This window comes from Lagenorhynchus albirostris, chromosome 6, assembly GCF_949774975.1.
Source record: "Lagenorhynchus albirostris chromosome 6, mLagAlb1.1, whole genome shotgun sequence".
NCBI classification, from domain to species: Eukaryota; Metazoa; Chordata; class Mammalia; order Artiodactyla; family Delphinidae; genus Lagenorhynchus; species Lagenorhynchus albirostris.
In genome coordinates, this window is record NC_083100.1 from 2,954,804 (window position 1) to 2,975,605 (window position 20,802).

Consider the following 20,802-nt stretch of genomic DNA (forward strand, 5'->3'; position numbering starts at 1 on the left):
GAGGTCGCGGGGAGCAGGTGATTCCCCCTGTCAGAAAAGGAGGGAGCAGTTACTGCAGGGAAAGCAACGGGACACACGCTGTGCCCAATTCCCACAGCCTCAGGTTAACAGGAGACTGAACTTTACCATCAGATTTTTCTTTCCTAGTCGACAGGCCAGAGAAGGCTGAGGAACATCACGGGGGGAAAGATGTATATCACATCGGCAGAGCTGGCCACGTGCCAACCTCGGCAGCTCAGGGATGGAGAGGGCCCGCGTACCACGCCCACTCCGGCGCCCGACTCAGGGGTGTGCGGTGCTGTTCCGAACCTTCAATGATTTCTCACAGCCACAGTGAAAATGCCCCCAAAACCCCAAATCTGAGTTTTCTCACCTCTCCACTATTCCCCAAGCCTGATTCTTCATTCAAGTAGACCTGGTCAACTTGACCTGTACACAGGTTGCCAGTTCTCATTTCCATACCCACTGACACAGTTGCAGAGACGTCCTCGTCACCTAGAACACCCGCCCCAGTTGTGCATGAGCCAACCCGAGACAGGACGACTCCAATTCTAGTTCTCCTCAGAAGCTTAACTGGCCCCGACCACTTTCCAAGAGTGACCCTCTCTCTTCCTTCTCTGAATTCCTCTAAAGCATTCTCCTATTATTAACCAATATCACTGTCTGCTACTTACCACTTTTATCATTTTACGATAACTTCCTACACTTTCTCTCACCTTCCTAATGGGTCGGCATGTTCCTTAAAAGCAAAGACAGATGTGACAGCACTTGGCACGGTTATTACTGGGAGGGTCCTGGAGGGATCAACATGTAGCTAGGGGTGTAAATCACTCATAATTTGAAACTACAGGTCATTATTCTTTTCCAAAATTCTAAAACGCACATTTTATACACTTCTGGAATTGTGCTGTTATACCATAAACAAAACTACCGTTTAAAATAAAATGCTCTTTTCTCCAGTGCCAGATCTAACAAGGTTTGCGTGAAACACCCAGGCAGCCCCCCAGGCAGCCCCCCAGGCAGCCCCCCATTGGCGCCAGCCTCGGGGGTAACTCCAGCCCCGGCAGAGCCGCGCCCCAGCACATACCGGCACACGGTACTCGCAAGCACTTGCTGAGAAAGGGAACCTCTCCGCTAACGCTCTCAAGAATGCTGATGAGGGGCATTAGCCACACAAGTGTCAGCCATCTCGTGCTCAGTCCCAGGACTGGGTGGGCTGCACTTGAACACAACGCGGGGGGACTGCCGGGCCCTGTGACGGCCACCCGCCACAAGAAGGGGGAACAGCGGCTCAAGCGCGGGCTACTCACCACCATGTTGTATGCATCAGGAACTTCAGTTTCAAACTGAAATTTTCCACCCTGGTAGTAACCCTCATCTATCAAAAAACACAAAACAAAACAAAAAAATCCTTTAAATTAAAAAAAAAAAAGGAAACAAAAGGCAAACACTATGTTAGCATATGGCAAATACAGAGAATTAAGAGTTGAAAAAGAGGACTGCAGGGCTCCTTTGTTACTCCACCAGCCTCACCCCTGACCTGACGGTTACAAGTCAGCCCACACTGACTGGCGCCTGCAGCGCTCTCCTCCTCACTGGCCACGCGCCCTCGGGAAAAGGGAGGCCTCCCCTGGGAGACTGGCCCCCTCCCTGCGCTCAGCCCCTCGGTCCCGGCCCGCGGCACCCAGTGCCTCCCCTCAATGACACGTGACCACCTTGCTTCAGCGCTCGGTCACCTGTGTGCCGTTGGTCTCCCCACGAGAATCAGCTCCACGGGGGAGGCAGGCTTGTGCTGACTGCTTTTCCCCGGTGCCCGGCATGTAGCTTCCAGTCACTCGGCAAACACTGACTGAGCATGGACCCTCTGCCAGGCCCTGCTCCAGACCCTGGCCGGGGACACGGCAGTGAACCAGCCAGACAAAATCACCGTCTCAGCGACTGTGCCCGGTCAGCACTCGTGGGCTGGCTGGCCGAGCTCTTGGTACAGCCTTCAGAACAGAGCAGGCCCTCTGGAAAGGGGCTGGAGGGTACGCAGAAGAATGTCCAGGGTCAGAGCGGCACCGCCGTGTCCCCCCCGCCGCCCCAGGTCTGCAGACCCCACAGCTCAGTCCCAACTCCCTCGCTGCGCCGCCCACCTCTCTGCCTCTCCTGGAGTCCGCCTGCGGTGGGCTCGGCTGAGTTGCAAGCGCTGCTGGTGTGGCTGCCAACAGAGGGCGCTCCAGCACGAATGCCCCCCACAGGAGTTAAATTACTCTGAACTTCACAATTTGATAAAATTACCACCATCTTTAAAACGAATGTTCAACTTCCTCTAATATTATCATCGTGAACAAATCAGCAATATTACATTTTATCACTTCCCTCAGCTTTTTATATAAAATGAACATTTAATAGGAAGTTGTTGGTCTCAAACCAGCCACTAAAAAACCATTTTTCTTCTTTAAGGGCGTTGAGATTGTGTCAACATTTATGTCTGTCCCGCAGTTAGAACTCGCCTTATCTCGCTGTGTTACACAGGGAGCCCTCTGTGCCCTGGAGCCTACTCCCTCCTTCCTGCCAGGAACCATACGCTAGTGTCTTCCAGCCAGGGTACGGGTACTGCGGGGAGGACACACTGTCCACGGGGTATGTGGGCACTGACAGCTTTAACAGAATCCACTTCTAGATGGCCAGTGTCCACGAGTGCCCTATCATGAAATCAATCTGCCCAACAGTACTTGTGAGGCCAAGGAGTCATGCCAGCTGCCCCTTCCCACCTCCCCTTTCACTGTCTTTCTCCCACTTGTAACAGAAGGCCTCCTGCTCATCTAGCCTCTCCCTGTGATGCACTGCACCAAGGTGTGATGCACTGGTCACAGTAAAGCTCCTTGAATCGAGGCACTATGCAGGGTTGTGCCTTTCCCTATCTTACACCCATTTCTGTAAAGGGCAAAGCATGGCGTTAAAGATAAGATGTCCCAGTTCAAGTTGGAATGTCTTGAAGTTAGACACACGTGGAGCCTGATGGCAGGGATGATTAGATTTCATTTAGTAATGTCAATCACGGGACTACTGGAAAAGAATGCCTCACCCCCATGAGAAGCAAGCGAAGAGGGTGCCAAGAAGCAAGAGGCCCGTGCCCTCCCCCGCGCGGTGCCAGCCCCGCACCTCACCTCTCCACTAGGGGTTAAACTCGGAAGTCAGGCAGCTGTTGGAGACACATCTTAATTTAGAGGCTTCGCCAGAGAGACAGTCTTGGCAGTTAGAACTGGTCCTGCCTACTGATGCACACGGCAGAAATTTCTGATACACTGAATGAGCTAAATCTGCAGCCACGAGTTTTTGTAAACCCTAAGTTTTTAATATATATTGGTAGGGGTAAGATGAAATTAATATCACAATTTTCCCAATGCTTTCTGAATATTTCAGGTAACATGAGAGGCCGTCAAGTGAAGAATGATGGGTATGATTAGCGGTCGGTTGGCAGGTCTTAGGAAAGTGGTTTTGGTGCGTACCTCGGAAAATGCGACACAAAGGGATTCTAATGACTGGGTTTGTAAAGCCATTTCCAGCCAGGTGGTTCCCAACTCTTTGCTTTCAACAAAGTAGAAGAAGGAACCTAATCTAGTAATCAGCTGAAAGACCACAGTAAAATACCTTGTATGATTTTTGGCCCCTAATTTGAAGTCCAGGGACACAAAGACGTAGTGACAACAAACACCTTCCGTGCCTGCCTACTTATTTATATGAACAAGCAGTTCTCAGTGTCTATACCTACAAAGACAAAAGGAAGGAATAAAACTGATATTGACCCCTTCTTTCTGGCATTAAGTAACATCGTTCACAAGCACATCAACTAAATCAGAAAAATGCTAAGAGCAGCCTCTCGCTCTCAGATACATCTCCGATGAAACGCTATTGTGTTTAGTAACCATCACTATTTATCCAACAAACATTTGGTGAGTGTTACTATGTGTCAGGCACTGTTCTAGGCACCACCAGCAAGAGACCTTCCTGCCCTCATGAAGCTTACATTCTAGTGGGAAGAAACAAAGTAAGTAAGTTAATCATATAACAGAAAGTGAAAAAGGGCTGAGGGGCCAGGAGGTGGGAGGAGCTGCAATTTTAAATAGGGAGGTCTGAGAGTGAAGGCTGGAAAACGGAGGGTATCCGGGAGAAGAACACTCCAGGTATGGAAGAGTGGTGAGAGACCCATGAGAGCGCCTGATGCATTCAGGGCACATGCAGAGGCCAGAAGGTGGGGCAAGGGAAGGGGAAGCTGCGGCTGCGGAGGTAGCAGGCCTGGCCTCGCAGGCCACTGCTAAGTGCACTGGCTCTTATTCAGCAAGGCAGGGAGCCACAAGAGGGGCCTGAGCAGAGGAGGGGCAGGACCACAGAAACATCATGCTGGTTAGGAGCAGGGTAGGAGCAGCTGGAGTAGAGATACTGTGATGGTAGCAACACCAGGATTTGCTGGCAGATTAGGGGTGGGGTGGGGAAGAAAGGAGTCGAAGCGCTGCGCTGTTTGACCCTGCAATGGAGAAGGGCAGAGCCGTCACCTCGAAGATAAAAAGACTGCAGAGGGCACAGGTGCGCCAAGTCCAACATCAGATTTGAGATTAATTTGAGATTTCATGTCAACAACCAAGTGGAGACACTGATCGCAGCTGGCAGATCTTTCTGGACAGATCTTTCTGGAGTGTAGGGGAGAGGTCAGGGCTGCATGCGAGGTTTGGGAGCTGTGTATAAGAGCATCCAGATTTCATGAGCTGGCGAGGTCCCCAAGGGCCTGACTATGGAGGTCCAAGGACAGTACAAAGCCTTGAGGCATCCCCGACTTGGGTCAGGAGACGGGACAGGAGGGGCAGTGGCAGCAACAGAAGAAAACCAGGAGCCAGGAGCTGGTACAAACAACAACTGTAACAATCGTTCAAAAGAAGACGCTCAACACCCAGGAGTCTCACAGTAATAGGAACTTCTTAAATAAATATAAATATATAGTTACAAAACAGTATGACAGGGTGAAAAAATTCTTATAGGCAGAGGAATGTTTATATTAGGATAAAATTCTGTGAGACGAGTGAAATAAAAATATATGAGTGCAAGGAGAAAAGGCAGCCACGAACATTTTCCAACCATTAAAGTGGAGCCTGTTCATATACATATGTTTTTTTTTAATGCATGATGGTGGGTGTAGCCATGGTATTTAGATTCTACTGGAAACATTTTAAAGAGTAAAATAATACTTTCCCCTTTAAATGTCAATATTTACAGCACACTGGAAATTACACTCTATGCAAATTTTAAACTTAAGGGCAGGAAAAACACAATTCCTGCCAAGATAACCTTGTAGATCAGGGGTCGGCAAACTCTCTGAAAAGGGCCAGGCGCTACGTACCTGGGGCTTTGGGCTACAGGTCTCTGTCATGTACTGTTTTGTTTTATTTTTTATCTTTTTAAATAGCCCTTTGAAAATGTAGAAACCATTCTCGGCTCGAGGGCTGCACAACTGGCCCGGGGTGGGCTTTGGCTCACAGGCCTGGCTTGCCCACACTCAGGTGAAAATATAGCAAAAGAAAACCGCGGCGCCAAGCTGAGCGACACTGAGCGCCCGTGCAGCGGGCTCACTGAAGAGGGAGAGCCTGTGGGGCGGGCGTTACGGAAGACCTGAAGACAAGCACCGCCAGCAGCACAGCAACAAGCACGCTGACACGTGGAGCGTGGACCACGCGCAGCCGCTGGAAGCTCTGCTCACGTACCCAGTCCGCCACACTGCGGCTGCTTTAAAGGAGCCACTGAGGCACATGGACTGAGTACCAGCTGCTCCACAGCTGGCAGGCCGCTTCAAATCAGGCGGTGTCACAGGGACCTGGGGATGAGCGGGTCAAGGGAAAGGAGACAGAGTGGGGGTGGGGGGGCGCGAGGGGAGCAGAGAGAGGAAGCCCGCTGGGAGCAGAGGAGGAGCCAGGCCGGGCGGAGCTGCAGACAGACCCCGAGTCAGCTGTGAGAGAGGGGTGCTGAGATTCAGAGGAAACCGCGAACATGAGGAAAGAAATGGAGAAGACATTTTAGATGTAGTAAACAGAATATCAAGAGCTAAAAAACATAATATCTGAAACGAACACTTCACTGGATGAGCCTCAGAGTCAATCAAGCACTGCAGGGATTTGCCTGGCGTCCCGTGGTTAGCACTCGGCACTCTCACTGCCAAGGGCACAGGTTCAATCCCTGGTCAGGAAACTAAGATTCCACAAGCCGTGCAGTGTGGCCAAAAACAAAACAAACAAAACTCAGCAGAAATAGAAACGATCCACAGTGAGGCACAGAGAGAAAAGTGAACAAAACCTTCTGACCCCAATGGAAGTCTAGTTTATATGTATAGGGAATATACAGGTAAGCGATATATATTTTGGGGGGGCTTCCCTGGTGGCACAGTGGTTGAGAGTCCGCCTGCCGATGCAGGGGACATGGGTTTGTGCCCCGGTCCGGGAAGATCCCACATGCCGTGGAGCAGCTGGGCACGTGAGCCATGGCCACTGAGCGTGCGCGTCTGGAGCCTGTGCTCTGCAACGGGAGAGGCCACAGCAGTGAGAGGCACGCGTACCGCAAAAAAAAAAAAAAAAAAAGAGAGATATCTTTTTTAAAGTTTTACTTGGGGATATGCATAATTTTTAAATATTTATTTTATTTATTTTTTTATTTTATTTTTTTTTTGGCTGTGTCGGGTGTTAGTTGCGTGTGGGCTCTTCGTTGTGGCGCTCGGGCTTCTCTCTAGTTGCGGTGTGCAGGTTTTCTCTTCTCCAGCTGTGGCACACGGGCTCCAGAGCACGTGGGCTCTGTAGTTTGTGGCACACAGGCTCTCTAGTTGAAGTGCTTGAGCTCAGCAGTTGTGGCATGGGGCTTAGATGCCCCGCAGTATGCCCCGGGATCTTAGTTCCCGGACCAGGGATCGAACCCGCTTCCCTGCATTGGAAGGTGGATTCTTTACCACTGGACCACCAGGGAAGTCCCTAGGTAAGAGATATTAACATTCGTATATCTAACTGGAGTCCCATAAAGGGGTTATAGATAAAATATTGAAAGAAATGTTGGTCAGTTATTTCTATATATGCTTTTTTCTTTTTTTCTTTTCTTTTTTTTTTTTTTTTTTTGCCGTACGCGGGCCTCTCACTGTTGTGGCCTCTCCCGTTGTGGAGCACAGGCTCCGGACGCGCAGGCTCAGCGGCCACGGCTCATGGGCTCAGCCACTCCACAGCATGTGGGATCTTCTCGAACTGGGGCACGAACCCGTGTCCCCTGCATCAGCAGGTGGACTCTCAACCACTGTGCCACCAGGGAAGCCCCGGTCAGTTATTTCTAAATTTGATGAAAACTGTAACTCACAGATCCAAAAAGGTCAATAAACCCCAAGTGAGATAAACAGAAAGAAAACCACATCAAAGCACATCATAATAAAACTGCTAAAAACTGTGACAAAGAGAGAACATTAAAAACAGCCAGAGAATAAAATGCATATCACATAAAATGAAACAAAGAATCACCACTAACTTCTTTTTTTTTTTTTTTTTTTTGCTGTACATGGGCCTCTCAGTGCTGTGGCTTCTCCCGTTGCGGAACACAGGCTCCAGACGCGCAGGCTCAGTGGCCATGGCTCACGGGCCCAGCCGCTCCGTGGCATGTGGGATCTTCCCGGACTGGGGCACGAACCCGTGTCCCCTGCATCGGCAGGCGGACTCTCAACCACTGCGCCACCAGGGAAGCCCACCACTAACTTCTTATAAGAAAAAAAAATGTCAGAAGGCAGTAGAATGATATCCTTAAAATGCTGAAATTGTCAACTTAAGAATTCAACATTCAGCAAAGCTGGCAGAATTCATCATTCAGCAAATCTGCACTACAAAAAAAAAATCCAAGGACGTTCTTCAGGCAGAAGAAAAATAACAGATGGGACCTCAGATCTACAAAAAGGAATGAACGCTGTTAAGTGGTAAATATGTTGATAAATATATGAAGAAAATATAATTATCTAAAACAAAAATAATAACGTATTGTGGGTTATAACAAATGTACAGTAAATGAGACTATATGATAAAGGTTTGGATGGGGAAATGGAAGTATAGCAACATAAGTCTAAGCTTCCTCCTTCAGCACTAAAGAAAGACGAGCAAATTAAACTGAAAACGAGCAAATATGAGAAAACAAAAAATATATTAGAGGAAAATCAATGAAACCGAAAACTGGTTCCTTGCAGAGACCAATAAAATTGATAACCTCTAGCTAACCTGATCAAGAATATAGAAAACGGACATTTTCAATGGCAGGAATTAAAGAGGGGATTATCAACACAGACTCTACAGAACTTAAAAGGGTCAGAAGATGTTAAGAGCAACCTTATACCAATAAATGTGAAAATGTCGATGGTATGAACAAATTCTTTGAAACATACAAATCACCAACGCTCACTCAAAAATAAGAAGCCCAAGTTAACCCCTATCTAAGAAATTTTATTCATACAGTACTTAAACTCTTACCACAAAAACAAAACAATAAAATACTAGACCTAGGTGGCTTTACTGGCGAATTCTATCATTTAATAAAGAATTAATAGTAATTCTACATAAAACTCTTCCAGGAAACAGAAGGGAACACTTCCCCATTCATCCCAGGAAGAGTAAGGAGGGGAGGGGAAGGAAAGAAACTAGAGCCTTATCTTGCACCATATGCAAAAATTAACTCAAAATGGCTCACAGACCTAACTTTAAAACCTAAAGCTATAAAACTCCTTAAAAAAAAAAAAAGGAAATCTTTGCATTTCTTAGGACACAAAAAGCATTGTATTAGTTTTGTATTGGTTGCTGTAATAAATTACCACAAACGTAGCAGCTTAAACAATAAAAAATTACTATCTTTTGTAGGTCATTTGTCCAAAATGAATCTCACTGGGCTAACATAAGAGCTGGCAGGGCTGCATTTCTTTCTGGTGGCTCTAGGAAAAATCCACTTCCTTCACTTTCCAGCTTTAAGCAGCCACCTGTATTCCTTCCTCCACCTTCAAAGTCACTGATGGCCAATGGAAATCATAACACATGCACCAACATGGATGACTCTCACAAGCACTGTGCTCAGTGAAAGAAGCCATGGACAAAATGCTACATACTGGCTGGGGCCATTTATATAACATTCCGGAAAAGGTAAAGCAACAGGGCAGAAATCAGATCAATGATTGCCAGGGGCTGGGGGTGGGGAGAGGAAACTGACTACAAAGGGGCCCAACTTTTGAGCTGATGGAAACATTTTATGTGTATCTTGATTGTGTTGGTGTCTACACAGCTGTATGTGTCTGTCAAAATGTAGAGAACAGTACACCTAAGAACAGTGGCTCTACTGTCTGTAAATTATACCTTACTAAACATGATTTTTAAAAAAGATGCAGGTAAATCCTGCTACATAAAAGGCACCATCGGGTGGTCCAGGAAAATGAAGGGGCGCTGGCGATTTTACAATGCCAAAAAGCTCAACATTTAAACAGCACGTCATTTTAAAATATTTTATATAATTATACACATTTTTACTGGTAACCATAAGAATATATATTTAACCATGGTAACGAATGGCTTCTAAAACAGTCCGTCAGACATTTAATTGCACACCCACTCCTAGAAACCTGAGCATCCCAAGAGAGAATTTGCCTCAGTTTTACGTGCGAGGCAGAGGGCAGAAATCAGTATACATCGGACAATCAGAAAACAGTATATATCGGACAACATGTCACCTACTCAGCAGTAAGCAGAGACATATTGCATCAACACAGTTCTTGCAAGCAGCAAGGAAAAGAGCAGTGAATGTTTCCCTAACAAAAGTTAGCTGATGTGAAGGCAGATAACCGACTGTCTCAAGAGCAATCACCACGTATCTATTATATACGAAGGGGGGAGAACTGCCACCTGCATTTCCAGGATGATTTGAAAGAAAAGACTCCATCAGGGAAAAGTCTGTCCCTCATGATGGGTATCCCTATAAAGCTAAAATCACCCTAGAAAGCACCAGGGCTGAGAGCACACATTCTGTGTCGAAACCGCGACACATTAACAGTAAGCTACACACACACTACTGTGAGACTGGGGTGGTGGTCAAGCCAAAGGCCTGCTTCAGTGCTCTGACCCATTTCCGCATCTTTTAACACGTCCATGATTATTTAAATGTTGTTCCAAATGTTCATGTGTGGAACCAAACCTGTGTTTCAGGCTTACTAACCGTATTTCTTTGCTCAGAAACTGGGAATCTTACTTTATTTCATACTAAGAAATTTTTCCTTCTATAACTCCAAAGCTCTGAAACAAAGCTTAGAATAACTAAGAACCAAACATAATGGGGATAACAGATAAAACAATTTAAATTTCATGACTCAGTGTAAGGCACACTTTTATTATCATGCTCATCAGTTAGGGAGTTTTTATAAATTAAATGTTAAAATTAAGAAAACATGACAAATCTAATAACCAACACATTTAAAAACATACTTACATGAATATACACATAAATATACAAGATTTACAATGTAGCTATAGAATTCCCCAATCAGAATTTTTAATATATGTAACAATAATAAAAAGGATGTTATTAACCATTAAAAAACCCACTTCCCTGGTGGCACAGTGGTTAAGAATCCGCCTGTCAATGCAGGGGAAACAGGTTCGATCCCTGGTTGGGCAAGATCCCACATGCCACGGAGCAACTAAGCCCGTGTGCCACAACTACTGAGCCTGCACGCCTAGAGCCTGTGCTCCGCAACAAGTCACCACAATGAGAAGCCCGCGCACCACACTGAAGAGTAGCCCGTGCTCACCGCAACTAGAGAAAGCCCACGCACAGCAACGAAGATCCAACGCAGACAAAAATAAATAAAATTAAAAAACAAAGAAACAACCTCCCACATATCTAATAAAGAACTTATACCAGGTATATAAAACTTACAACTCAGTAATGAGACAAGCAATACAATTTTTAAATGGGTAAAATTATTTGAATAGACACTTGAACAAAGGAGATAGAGAGTAAAAACAAGCTTGGGAAATGATGCCCAACATCTTTAGTCACTAGGGAAATGCAAATTAAAGTCACAATGAGACACATACCTAACAGAATAGCTAAAATTGAAAAGACTGATAATACTAGCTATTGGCAAGAATGTAGGGTAACTGGAATTCTCATTCATTGCTAGCAGGAATGCAAAACAGTACTTTCATTTTGGAAAAGAGCATGGCAGTGTTTTATGCAGTTAAACTTACTCTTATCACATAACCTAGTAATTGCACTGCCAGGAGAAATAAAAAACGCTGGCAAACGAAGACCTGCCCACAAAGGTTTACAGGAGCTTTATTCACAACAGCCCAGAAGTGGAAATAACACAAAGGTTCATCAATAGCCTGTTATAACCTGTTACAAATAAAACCCATACAATAGAATACAGCCCACCAATAAAGATACAAAATACCACATAGATGAAACTCAGAAGCATTACGCTGACTAAAATAATGTAACTTATAGCTCAATCAACATTGCTTAAAAATTTTTTTTTAAATCAATCTAAGTTTCCACCTTAGGAAAGCAGAAAAAGAAAAGCAAATTAAACCCAAGGTATAAGGAAGGAAATAATAAAGAAAACAGCAGAAACCAATAAAATGGATAAACAACTGAGAAAAACAAAAGCTTGCTCTTTGTAAGAGATCAACTGGATAAACCTCAAGCTAACATGATCAAGGAAAAAAATAGAAGATCCAAATAAATCAACATCAGGAATGAAAACAGGGACATGAGTGCAGATCCCACAGACATCAGTAGACTAATGAGAAAATATTCCAAACAACTTTGGATGGTATGAGAACGCTAAGAGCAGTCTTACTCATCACAGCCAAAAGCTGGAAAGAATTCAAGTGCCCATCAATAGGTAAATAATTAGGTCATATTCATACAACCAATACTGTTGCCCACAACAATACATATGAATTTAAAAACATGTTACATGAAAGAAGCCAGAGAATAAGAATATATAATATGATTCCATTTATATGAAATTCAAGAACTGACACACTAATTTATGATAAGAGAAATCAGAAAGCAATTTTGGGTGGGTAGCAGGGGGTGAGGAATTGACTGCACAGGGGAAGAAGGGAACTTTGGGAATGCTGGAAAGATGTTTACTGGGATTGTGGTTACACAGGGATGTGTATCCATTCTGCAAAACTTATTACACTCTACAGTTCAAGTTAGTACATTTTATTGTTTGTAATTTTATACCTCAGCAAAATTTATTTAAAAAGTAAAAACTAAAATAAAAAAAAAAAAGGGTCCATGGTCCCCTCTGCCTACAAGCCACCATGTCACAGTGGGGGCAGGCTGAGGGGACCTCCACAAGTCAACTGGGCAACTCTGACCTGGCCCAGTTTTTCAAATCATCCCTCTAACTTCACAGAAGACTCTGGTGGTATTTCAGCCAGTCTTTAGATTTTTGCTTTGTTTTGTTTCATTTTACTTTCTAGTATTGTTTCTTGTTTTGAGTTGATGTGGGGATTTTTTTCTTCTAAGTTCATTTCTTTTCTTTTCCTCTATGACCAAATTACATTTCCATCTTTTCTCTGAAGAATACATTTATTCCCAAGCATGAGGGACATTCCAAAAACAAACAAAACTATAAAAATGTTACCAAGTACGAACAGGAACTATCTTGCCAGGAGCCAGATAAAGAAGAGCTTTGAGCTTCAAGTGCAGATGCAATTCTTCCACCCTGACCACCTAAATATCTAGATCTTCTATATTATTGAGTTTTCAGACTCAGCCCCAGTATTACTGGCTGCAAATGAGCCAGTTTCAATACCATCTGCTCCATATACTGTTAAAACTTTACTACTCAGACCTATTTTTCTTTAATAACTAAGAAGAGCATGACTCCAAAAAGTTTTTTAAAAAACCAGGATGTTGGGCAAGTTTTTAGCGTTGGCGGATCTCTGCCACGCTTCACTTAATAACAAAGGACAAGAACCACAGCAGCTTTCTGAGTCACTGACACCACACAACATGGGCACACACACAGCACCTGAAGAGCACGCCACGCAAAACTCCATGTGCGCACTTCCACAAATATAAATGCTCAAGTACTAAGCAGTTACAGGCATCAAAACACAAATTCCTTCTTTACTTGATGGAAGAGCGAACACAAAAACTGTAACAAACAATCGTGCTGCAGTTTCAAGAATAATATCAAAGATGGCGTCATAGACATAATCTCAATAAGAACAACATCCATGTAATTTAGTAAAAAAAATTCAGTTAAAAAACAAACAAAAGACCTATCCAGAGGCTGGTTGGACTCCACACAAACTCACTCATGTAAGCCAGTAACAAGCCCGGCAAAAGCAAACACGGTTCTGAATAGCTGAGAATCACAAAGCTCTCACAAATGCCCCAAAAAGGCAGAGAGAAGAAAATATCTTTACTACAAACCCTCAAGTGTGAGACTACTTAGTAAACAGAGAACCGATCTTAATTGCCACAATTTCTGAAAACACCCTGCAATGCTTAACAGTAAGAGTAACTGACATTCATAATGGTGACCTCTGGTCACCTGGAAACAGTGTGCTCAGTATCCCTCACTAAAAAGGGCAGAGCTTGCAATGTGTTTATGAAGGTGGTCAAAGAATGGTTAGAACCTCCATCACTTCACAGTTACAAGTCCTGAGCTTCAGTCCTCTCTCCAGGTCAGGCTTGCGGAACGCCTGTTTCTGACAACGATGTTCTGATGTTAGTATCTCTACCCTAGTGCTCACTCATCTTAGAAATGGAAATGGTACCAGACTGAATTTATGGATACGCCCCAGAGTCGTCTGTAGAACCACCACACAAACTAAATGAATTTTTTTAAGTTTTCAAGCACATTTTGAAAATGGGATTTCTCCTGTTCTAATACAACATCTTCCATGGGAAAAAACCATCCTACCTGCAGGGAGACAATGCCAGGGGTTATTTGTGGGTTCATTACCACCTACTGAAATTCTGCATTCTTTCACTTTTTAATTAAATTAGCTAGTGACTCATTATTCTCAGTTTCTCACTCCCTTTCCCTCCCCCAAATAAAATAACACCCTCCACTTCCTCCACAACACTGCTTCCCCTCTTGTTAATTCCCTCTGTCCTGCTTTCTTCCTTCACCAGCCAGCCCACAGCAGCTCCACTGGCCATGACACCCACTGTCAACATAAAGCCAGAGGGCTGCACTGTTGAAACGTGCAACTCCCAGAGCTGCACTGTAACCAGGAAAAACCCAAGCCCTCCCTCTAGCTGCGCAGCGTGACCAAGGAGAAATACCTACCAGCTCGGAGCACTTGGAGCTTGGACACTTGATCAGTGCTAACAAGGACAGCTGGTAATCTGCTTCCTTCCTGGTGCCTGTAACAGGCCAGGCTGAAGTGCTTCACACCCATTATCTATTTAATCCTCCAAACGGTCCCATGAGATAGGTTCTATTTGATCCCCACTCTGTAGCTGGGTAGGCTGCAGCTGAGAGGTTATTAAGCAATTTAACCATGGCCACACTGTTACTAAATGGCAGAGCAGGATCTGAATCCAGTTATGTCCTCAGAGCTCATACTCTCCACCCTACACCAGGAGCCTTCGGCGTCATTCGCTGGGGGCGTTAATGTCTGCACCTAGTTCCTGGGTACACACCACATGCCTCAGGGCACTTCCCTATGCTTTATTGGACTACAGCATGTATCCTGTCTTCATATGGAATGGTCATTACCGTCATAACTTTCAAAAAGTTGGAGGACAAATCAAACCAAATATTATAGATTTCAAAAGCCTTTGGAATTTGCTGTTTGAAAATCACTTTAATACTTACACATGTAAGAATATTACCTGGGGTGACAGTTAGCTGAAAGCAATGAAGCTTGTTTGGATCAGGAAAATACACTTTACACGTACCTGCAAAAGAAACAGGCCGTCAGGAAGGTCTGACAGTTAGCAGCAGTCTTTATGTTGAGGCAAACTTTGAAACACATGGGAAAGTTTAACGGTGCTGAGTCTATAGACTAAACCGGTATATTTCCCCTATTTGTTTAATAATAATTATGCCAATGTGCTGAAGTTGCAAACCAGTGATATTTGCTATGTGTTTTCCTCCTTACAGTTTTTTATTAGTTAGTTCCAAATTGGGATGTTATCTTTAACCCTTTAAATGGTCCCTAAAATAGAGATTTTTCCATTAATTTCAAGAATGATGCTACTTTACTTTGAAAAGAAGAAACCGTACCTCAAGGAAATTAATGTATGTGGGTAAAGGCTAACTAAACATAGAAAAACCAGAAAAAGAGCCCAGGCCGAACTTCTGGTCTGTTCACCCAGCACCACAGTCATCTGTACCCACCACAGCAAAGAGAAGTTAAAAGTAACTGTACCAGCTAAGGTAGCTCACACCCAGGCCACGGCTTTTCTTTTCTTTTTTTTTTTTTTTTGCGGTACGCGGGCCTCTCACTGTTGTGGCCTCTCCCGTTGTGGACCACCAGGCTCCAGACATGCAGGCTCAGCGGCCATGGCTCACGGGCCCAGCCGCTCCGCGGCATGTGGGATCTTCCCGGACCGGGGCACAAACCCGTGTCCCCTGCATCACTGCGCCACCAGGGAAGCCCTCTTTTTTTTTTTTTTTTTAATGTCTTCACAACCCGACCGATAATTCAGATTGGTTTGCTGGTGACAGGATGCTCTGCTGACTTGGACGGCAACACTCTAATCGCATGTGCACTGAACCAGAACGGTCTGGATCAGGAGACCCAAGTAGTTCCACTGGAGAAGAGCTACTGCAGAGGTGCAGACAGGGAAGACATCCTACATCTGCCTCCTTCAGACAAACGATGCAGAAGAGGATAAACACCCAAGGGATAAATACTGAAGGAATGTGGAGGGAATATACGTAGAAATTGTCTGTATTTTATAAACCTGGAAAATATTATGCTAGATTCCTTGGGTCGTCTGCTATTTCTTACAAGTCCTGATGAAAATATTTGCCTAGTTTTACATGGTATGAATTTTCATCAAAAATAGGACAATTCAAATTTAGCCTTGGAAACAGCCTTAGAGACCATCTAATCTAACATCATCAATTGTGAGAGATGACATGAAGGTCCAGAGAAGTTCAGTGACCAGCCCAAGACCACACAGGTTATCAAGAGAAGGAAGTTTAGTTCCCAAATTAAAAACTAGTTCATGGGCTTCCCTGGTGGCGCAGTAGCTGAGAGTCTGCCTGCCGATGCAGGGGACACGGGTTCGTGCCCCGGTCCGGGAAGATCCCACATGCCACGGAGCGGCTGGGACCGTGAGCCATGGCCGCTGAGCCTGCGCTCCGCAATGGGAGAGGCCACAACAGTGAGAGGCCCGCGTACTGCAAAAAAATAAAATAAAATAAAAAAACTAGTTCATGCCTCATTTCATTACTTCATGAACATGCCAGAGATGACACATAAAAACAATGCAAAACTGTTAGTGGGGTTTCTTTTTTTGACTGATCCCTCAGAAAATAGTTGCAGAGTGAAAGGTAACTCCATCTAGAAGAACAGGAAAGGGTCTCAGAGATCACATTGTCATTTTCCTTGTTTTCAAAATAAAGAAACCAGGGGCCAAAGAGTTCAAGGCTTTCACCCAAACCACACATTTGAACTGTGTGGAATAATTTAAATGGCATTCGTTTTTCCTAATCTTAACTTGGAAAGAGAAACACCATTTTTCTAGTGAAATATATGTAACAAAAACATATGACAAGGGCTTAGGAAATGTTTCATTGATTAGTTAAAGTTGGCAGCATCCATTTGTTTTTAATGTCTAGTATTCTCCTTTGTTTTAATAAAAGTACAGATGTAGAAATCAATCCTTCTAATATAGACTGGCCCACCAAGAATAAAGAAATTATCGAGATGGATTAAAAATAACAATAAAACTTCTAAAAAGAACCAAACATTTTAAAGCTAAGAAGAAGTCTTAGGTTCTAACATGACAACAAAAGGTTAAAAGTCAGCCTGTTTATTTCAGTGCAGCAGCTTTACTAAAACTCCAGAACTAAGCTTTTCCTCTCTGCAAGCACAGGCTAAGGCTCTCACAGTATCTCCGTCCATCTGAAAGAGATGTCTTCTACTTTTTGCAAACAGAGAAACCTCTACAAACTTACATGAACAGAGCTCCTGAACTAGTTCTGAATCATTACTAAGCAGCACTGCTATATGGCAAGTTATTTTGTTTGCCTTAATATTTTAGAAAGATTATTAATCAGATAGTAAAGATCTATTTTTGGTGGTTTCTTGTTTCCTCTTTAGTGAGTTGCATACTTTTGGAAAGCCTGGCTTACTTGTCTAAACTGATTTATATGTCCCCCCACTTTGAGAGAATAGGCAGGGAGAAGAAGAGAAAGGAAGCATATAGCATGTAGTTTTTAAAATCTGACATCTTAGCTATAAAGGCAAGGAAGATGGGGCATGCCTTTTCCAAACCTAAGGTTTTTAGTTAAAGTCCTGGTTTGAAAGCCAATTATAGTTTTATTGTTTTTAAACCAAACATTTAGATAAAGCTAAACTATATTAGTTACAAACCAACAATCTCTGTAAGATTAACATACAAGGACAAAATAAACTGGGTGTAAGTTGGAAGTTTTTTATGGTCTTTGATTAAATGTCTGCATGTGTATATATGTTCAAGATGGAGGGCCAGTGGGAAGATATGATGGGCGTGGAAAATAGAAGGATTACTTCATTTTCCTTTTTAATTGGACCTTATTAGATTATTATATAATCTGAAAAGAATAGAGAAAAAAAGAGAGAACAGTATAATGAACCCATCACCCAGCTTCGGTATTTTACTAATCTTGCTTCGTCTGTCCTACCCACACATACAGTCATTTGTTTTCCTGGAACATTTTAAAGCAAATCAGTTGTAAATACTTCAGTAGGTGGAAAGATAACCTTTTAATAGAAATCCAAGATATTTCCTTCTAGTTCTGACTAGAAGAAAACTTTGAAGTCAAGCAACTTTGAAGTCAAAAATCCAGACATTTTTGACTTACACTAAAATATATTTTATAGCACAACCCACTATACTCATATATAAATACTATATATTAAAAATAATTTTTCAAGGAACAATATGTACTTACCCTTACACACTGATTACACAACCACTTAAGGGTTGCACCCCACAATTATCTTTCCAACTTTAGGTGGAGGTTGGGATGGGCCCTCTCTCACCCTGTATCAGATGGCCTCCGTATCAAACTCTCTCGAGCATTCGCCCAGACTAGGAGACCCACGTATAAAATAGTTCACTCATATTGATAAATATATTCAGCCTTAACCAAGTATAATGATAAAAAGTTCTAATTTCAAAAAATACTAAAATGGTCGAAGCTTTCAGACTTTGATGGTCTTACAAAATATAATGGCTTGGGAAGGCATCAATGATAGGGGAAAAGAGAAACACTGACACGTTATCACAGGAGTTAACTGGCTGGTAAGCAAGCCCGCTGACGAGTGAGGCCCGCGGTCAGTCCCTGTGTGCTGGGGCACAAGGACCTAGCAAGGTGAGGCGACCTGGAGACATCAAGGCAGCACAGCTGTCCTACCTTGGGCACAATGATAAATTACAAATAAGCACTTTTCGGGCCAAAAACATGGTACTGTCACTAACAAAAACAGGACTGTCCACCATTGATTTATATGCCTTTTCACTAAAAGAGGACGTGGGACAGAATGCTGTGTAAGAGGAACAAACCCTAACCAAACGCACCTCTGCAACAAACAGTAAGGAGAGGAAGTACTGCCGTGCTACATTCTCCTCCTTATCAGAGCCTCGAAAATCATCCTGTCTATTCCTAACATACATAGAAAACGGGCTTTTTGCTACGCAAAGTTATCAAAACATAAAACAAGCTTCTCCATGCAATTATTTCACAGCAGTTAATGTGTGGGGATGCTATACTTACAAGGTAAATTAGCTTCAAGTTCTGCAACCTCTGTAGAAACAAAGAGATTATTGTTAATATTAGTCAATTGCTCCACATAAAATCACCAGCTCTAAACTGGCAATTCCCTCCAGAACAATGAAGAAAACAAACAAACAAACAAACAAAACTGAATTAACAGAAATCTACACTTGGTCTAAAGGTTAGACTTTAAGCCAGGAAGTTGCTTTCAAAGATACAAAGTGACTTGCAGGATGCCAGCAAGTGCAGTCGAGGGCCCTTGAAATTTTACTTCCGCGAGAATGAGAACTACTCAAAATTAACATAGAAATTATCTATAGGTAAACAGTCACTAAAGCGTTTTTGAAAATCTTGTTCCCCCAAGTAGTGGAACTACTGCCCTCAAAATCTGATTTCTATTTATATCTCTGCCTCTTCCAGGTTTTCCGGATTTGTCTTCCCGTGAGGGCTTGCCCAGTTTGCGCTAGAACTTTTCCAGGGAGAGAAAACTCTCTACCTCCTGCTGGGCTCATGTGCTGCCCCTGCCATCTGTGGGCAAGCTGATACCCAAGGAAGCCTCCTCCTTGGAGCTACATTCCTTAGCCCTAGTGCTCTCCTCTGGGACCTCTTCTATCCGTCACTCATTCAGCATTCAAGCCCAGCACCCCTCTGCCAGGACAAAGCTGCAGAGCTCCCACCAAACCTGCTATTACCGAGCTGAGGTCTGGGGGAGCACCCAGAAGAAACCGGGCAGGCAAGTCGTCTGCGCCTCTGACATAACATAACGTGCTCTGGCGACTCTCCAGCTGCGGAGACTAAAGGAAGGAGGAGGTTTTCAATCTGGGCGTTAAAGAACCAGTAGAATTCAGTCCCACAGAGGTGGGGAAAAGGTATTTCAAGGAGATAAGTTAGCAATGTGCAAAAGCACAGAACTCAGACAAGCACAGAAACCAGACGGTATGCAGTGCAGCCAGAGCAATGGGAAATGAGGTGGAAAACCAGGGCCAGGATGGTGGAGGGCGCAGAATTCTCCACTTTATTCTGCAGCAACAGGAGCCAGGGGAGGTTTCTGAACAAAAGTTCCTAAGCTTTGCCTCAAGAGGACACCTAAGCGGAGGCCAGGTGACCTGGGAGGTGGGTGCTCTGAGAGGCGGCAAGGACTCAGCAGAGGTGGGGAGAGCCAGCGTGCCTAGAGGGCTGAGGAAGCTGAGGGGGGCGGGTGGGAGAGTTGAAGTCTGGGTGCACGACCAGGGCCAGGGCTGGGGAGCCCCTGCAGAGTGATGCCACCTGACGTCATGAGACCAACGAAGGGGAGAGACTGGTGAGAAGAAAGAACTTTGGCAGAAAGCAGAGGACAGGAGCAGGGAAAGTCACCGATGAGAGACAGGAGGAACAGTAGGAATGATTCAGTAGAGAGGACAGACTGGTCCGAGGGGAATGAGGCCTGAGGCAAGCCTGGGATGTGGATCTCTGACCGGTGTGAGATGATACCTCATTGTAGTTTTGATTTGCATTTCTCTAATGATTCATGATGTTGAGCATTCTTTCATGTGTTTGTTGGCAGTAAGGTAGATAGCTGGTGGGAAGCAACCGCATAGCACAGGGAGATCAGCTCAGTGCTTTGTGACCGCCTGGAGGGGTGGGATAGGGAGGGTGGGAGGGAGGGAGACGCAAGAGGGAAGAGATATGGGAACATGTGTATATGTACAACTGATTCACTTTGTTATAAGGCAGAAACTAACACACCATTGTAAAGCAATTATATTCCAAAAAAGATGTAAAAAACAACAACAACAACAACAGGAAGGTACGTGGAAAGATGAAACCAG

At 44.1% G+C, this 20,802-nt stretch overlaps 1 protein-coding gene across 3 annotated transcripts in view; it reads right to left on the reverse strand.

Moving 5' to 3' along the window:
* UBE2F (ubiquitin conjugating enzyme E2 F (putative)) overlaps positions 1-20,802 on the reverse strand; it is a 51,892-nt gene that overhangs the window by 17,468 nt on the left and 13,622 nt on the right. For 2 of the 3 annotated variants that reach the window (XM_060151715.1, XM_060151716.1), the window contains exons 3-5: positions 18,995-19,024; positions 14,893-14,958; positions 1,311-1,378 (exon numbers count right to left, since the gene is read on the reverse strand). In XM_060151715.1, coding sequence (XP_060007698.1) covers positions 1,311-1,378; positions 14,893-14,958; positions 18,995-19,024 — 164 coding nt within the window. The remainder of the gene's footprint in view (positions 1-1,310; positions 1,379-14,892; positions 14,959-18,994; positions 19,025-20,802) is intronic. The other variant, XM_060151718.1, reaches the window with a different exon arrangement.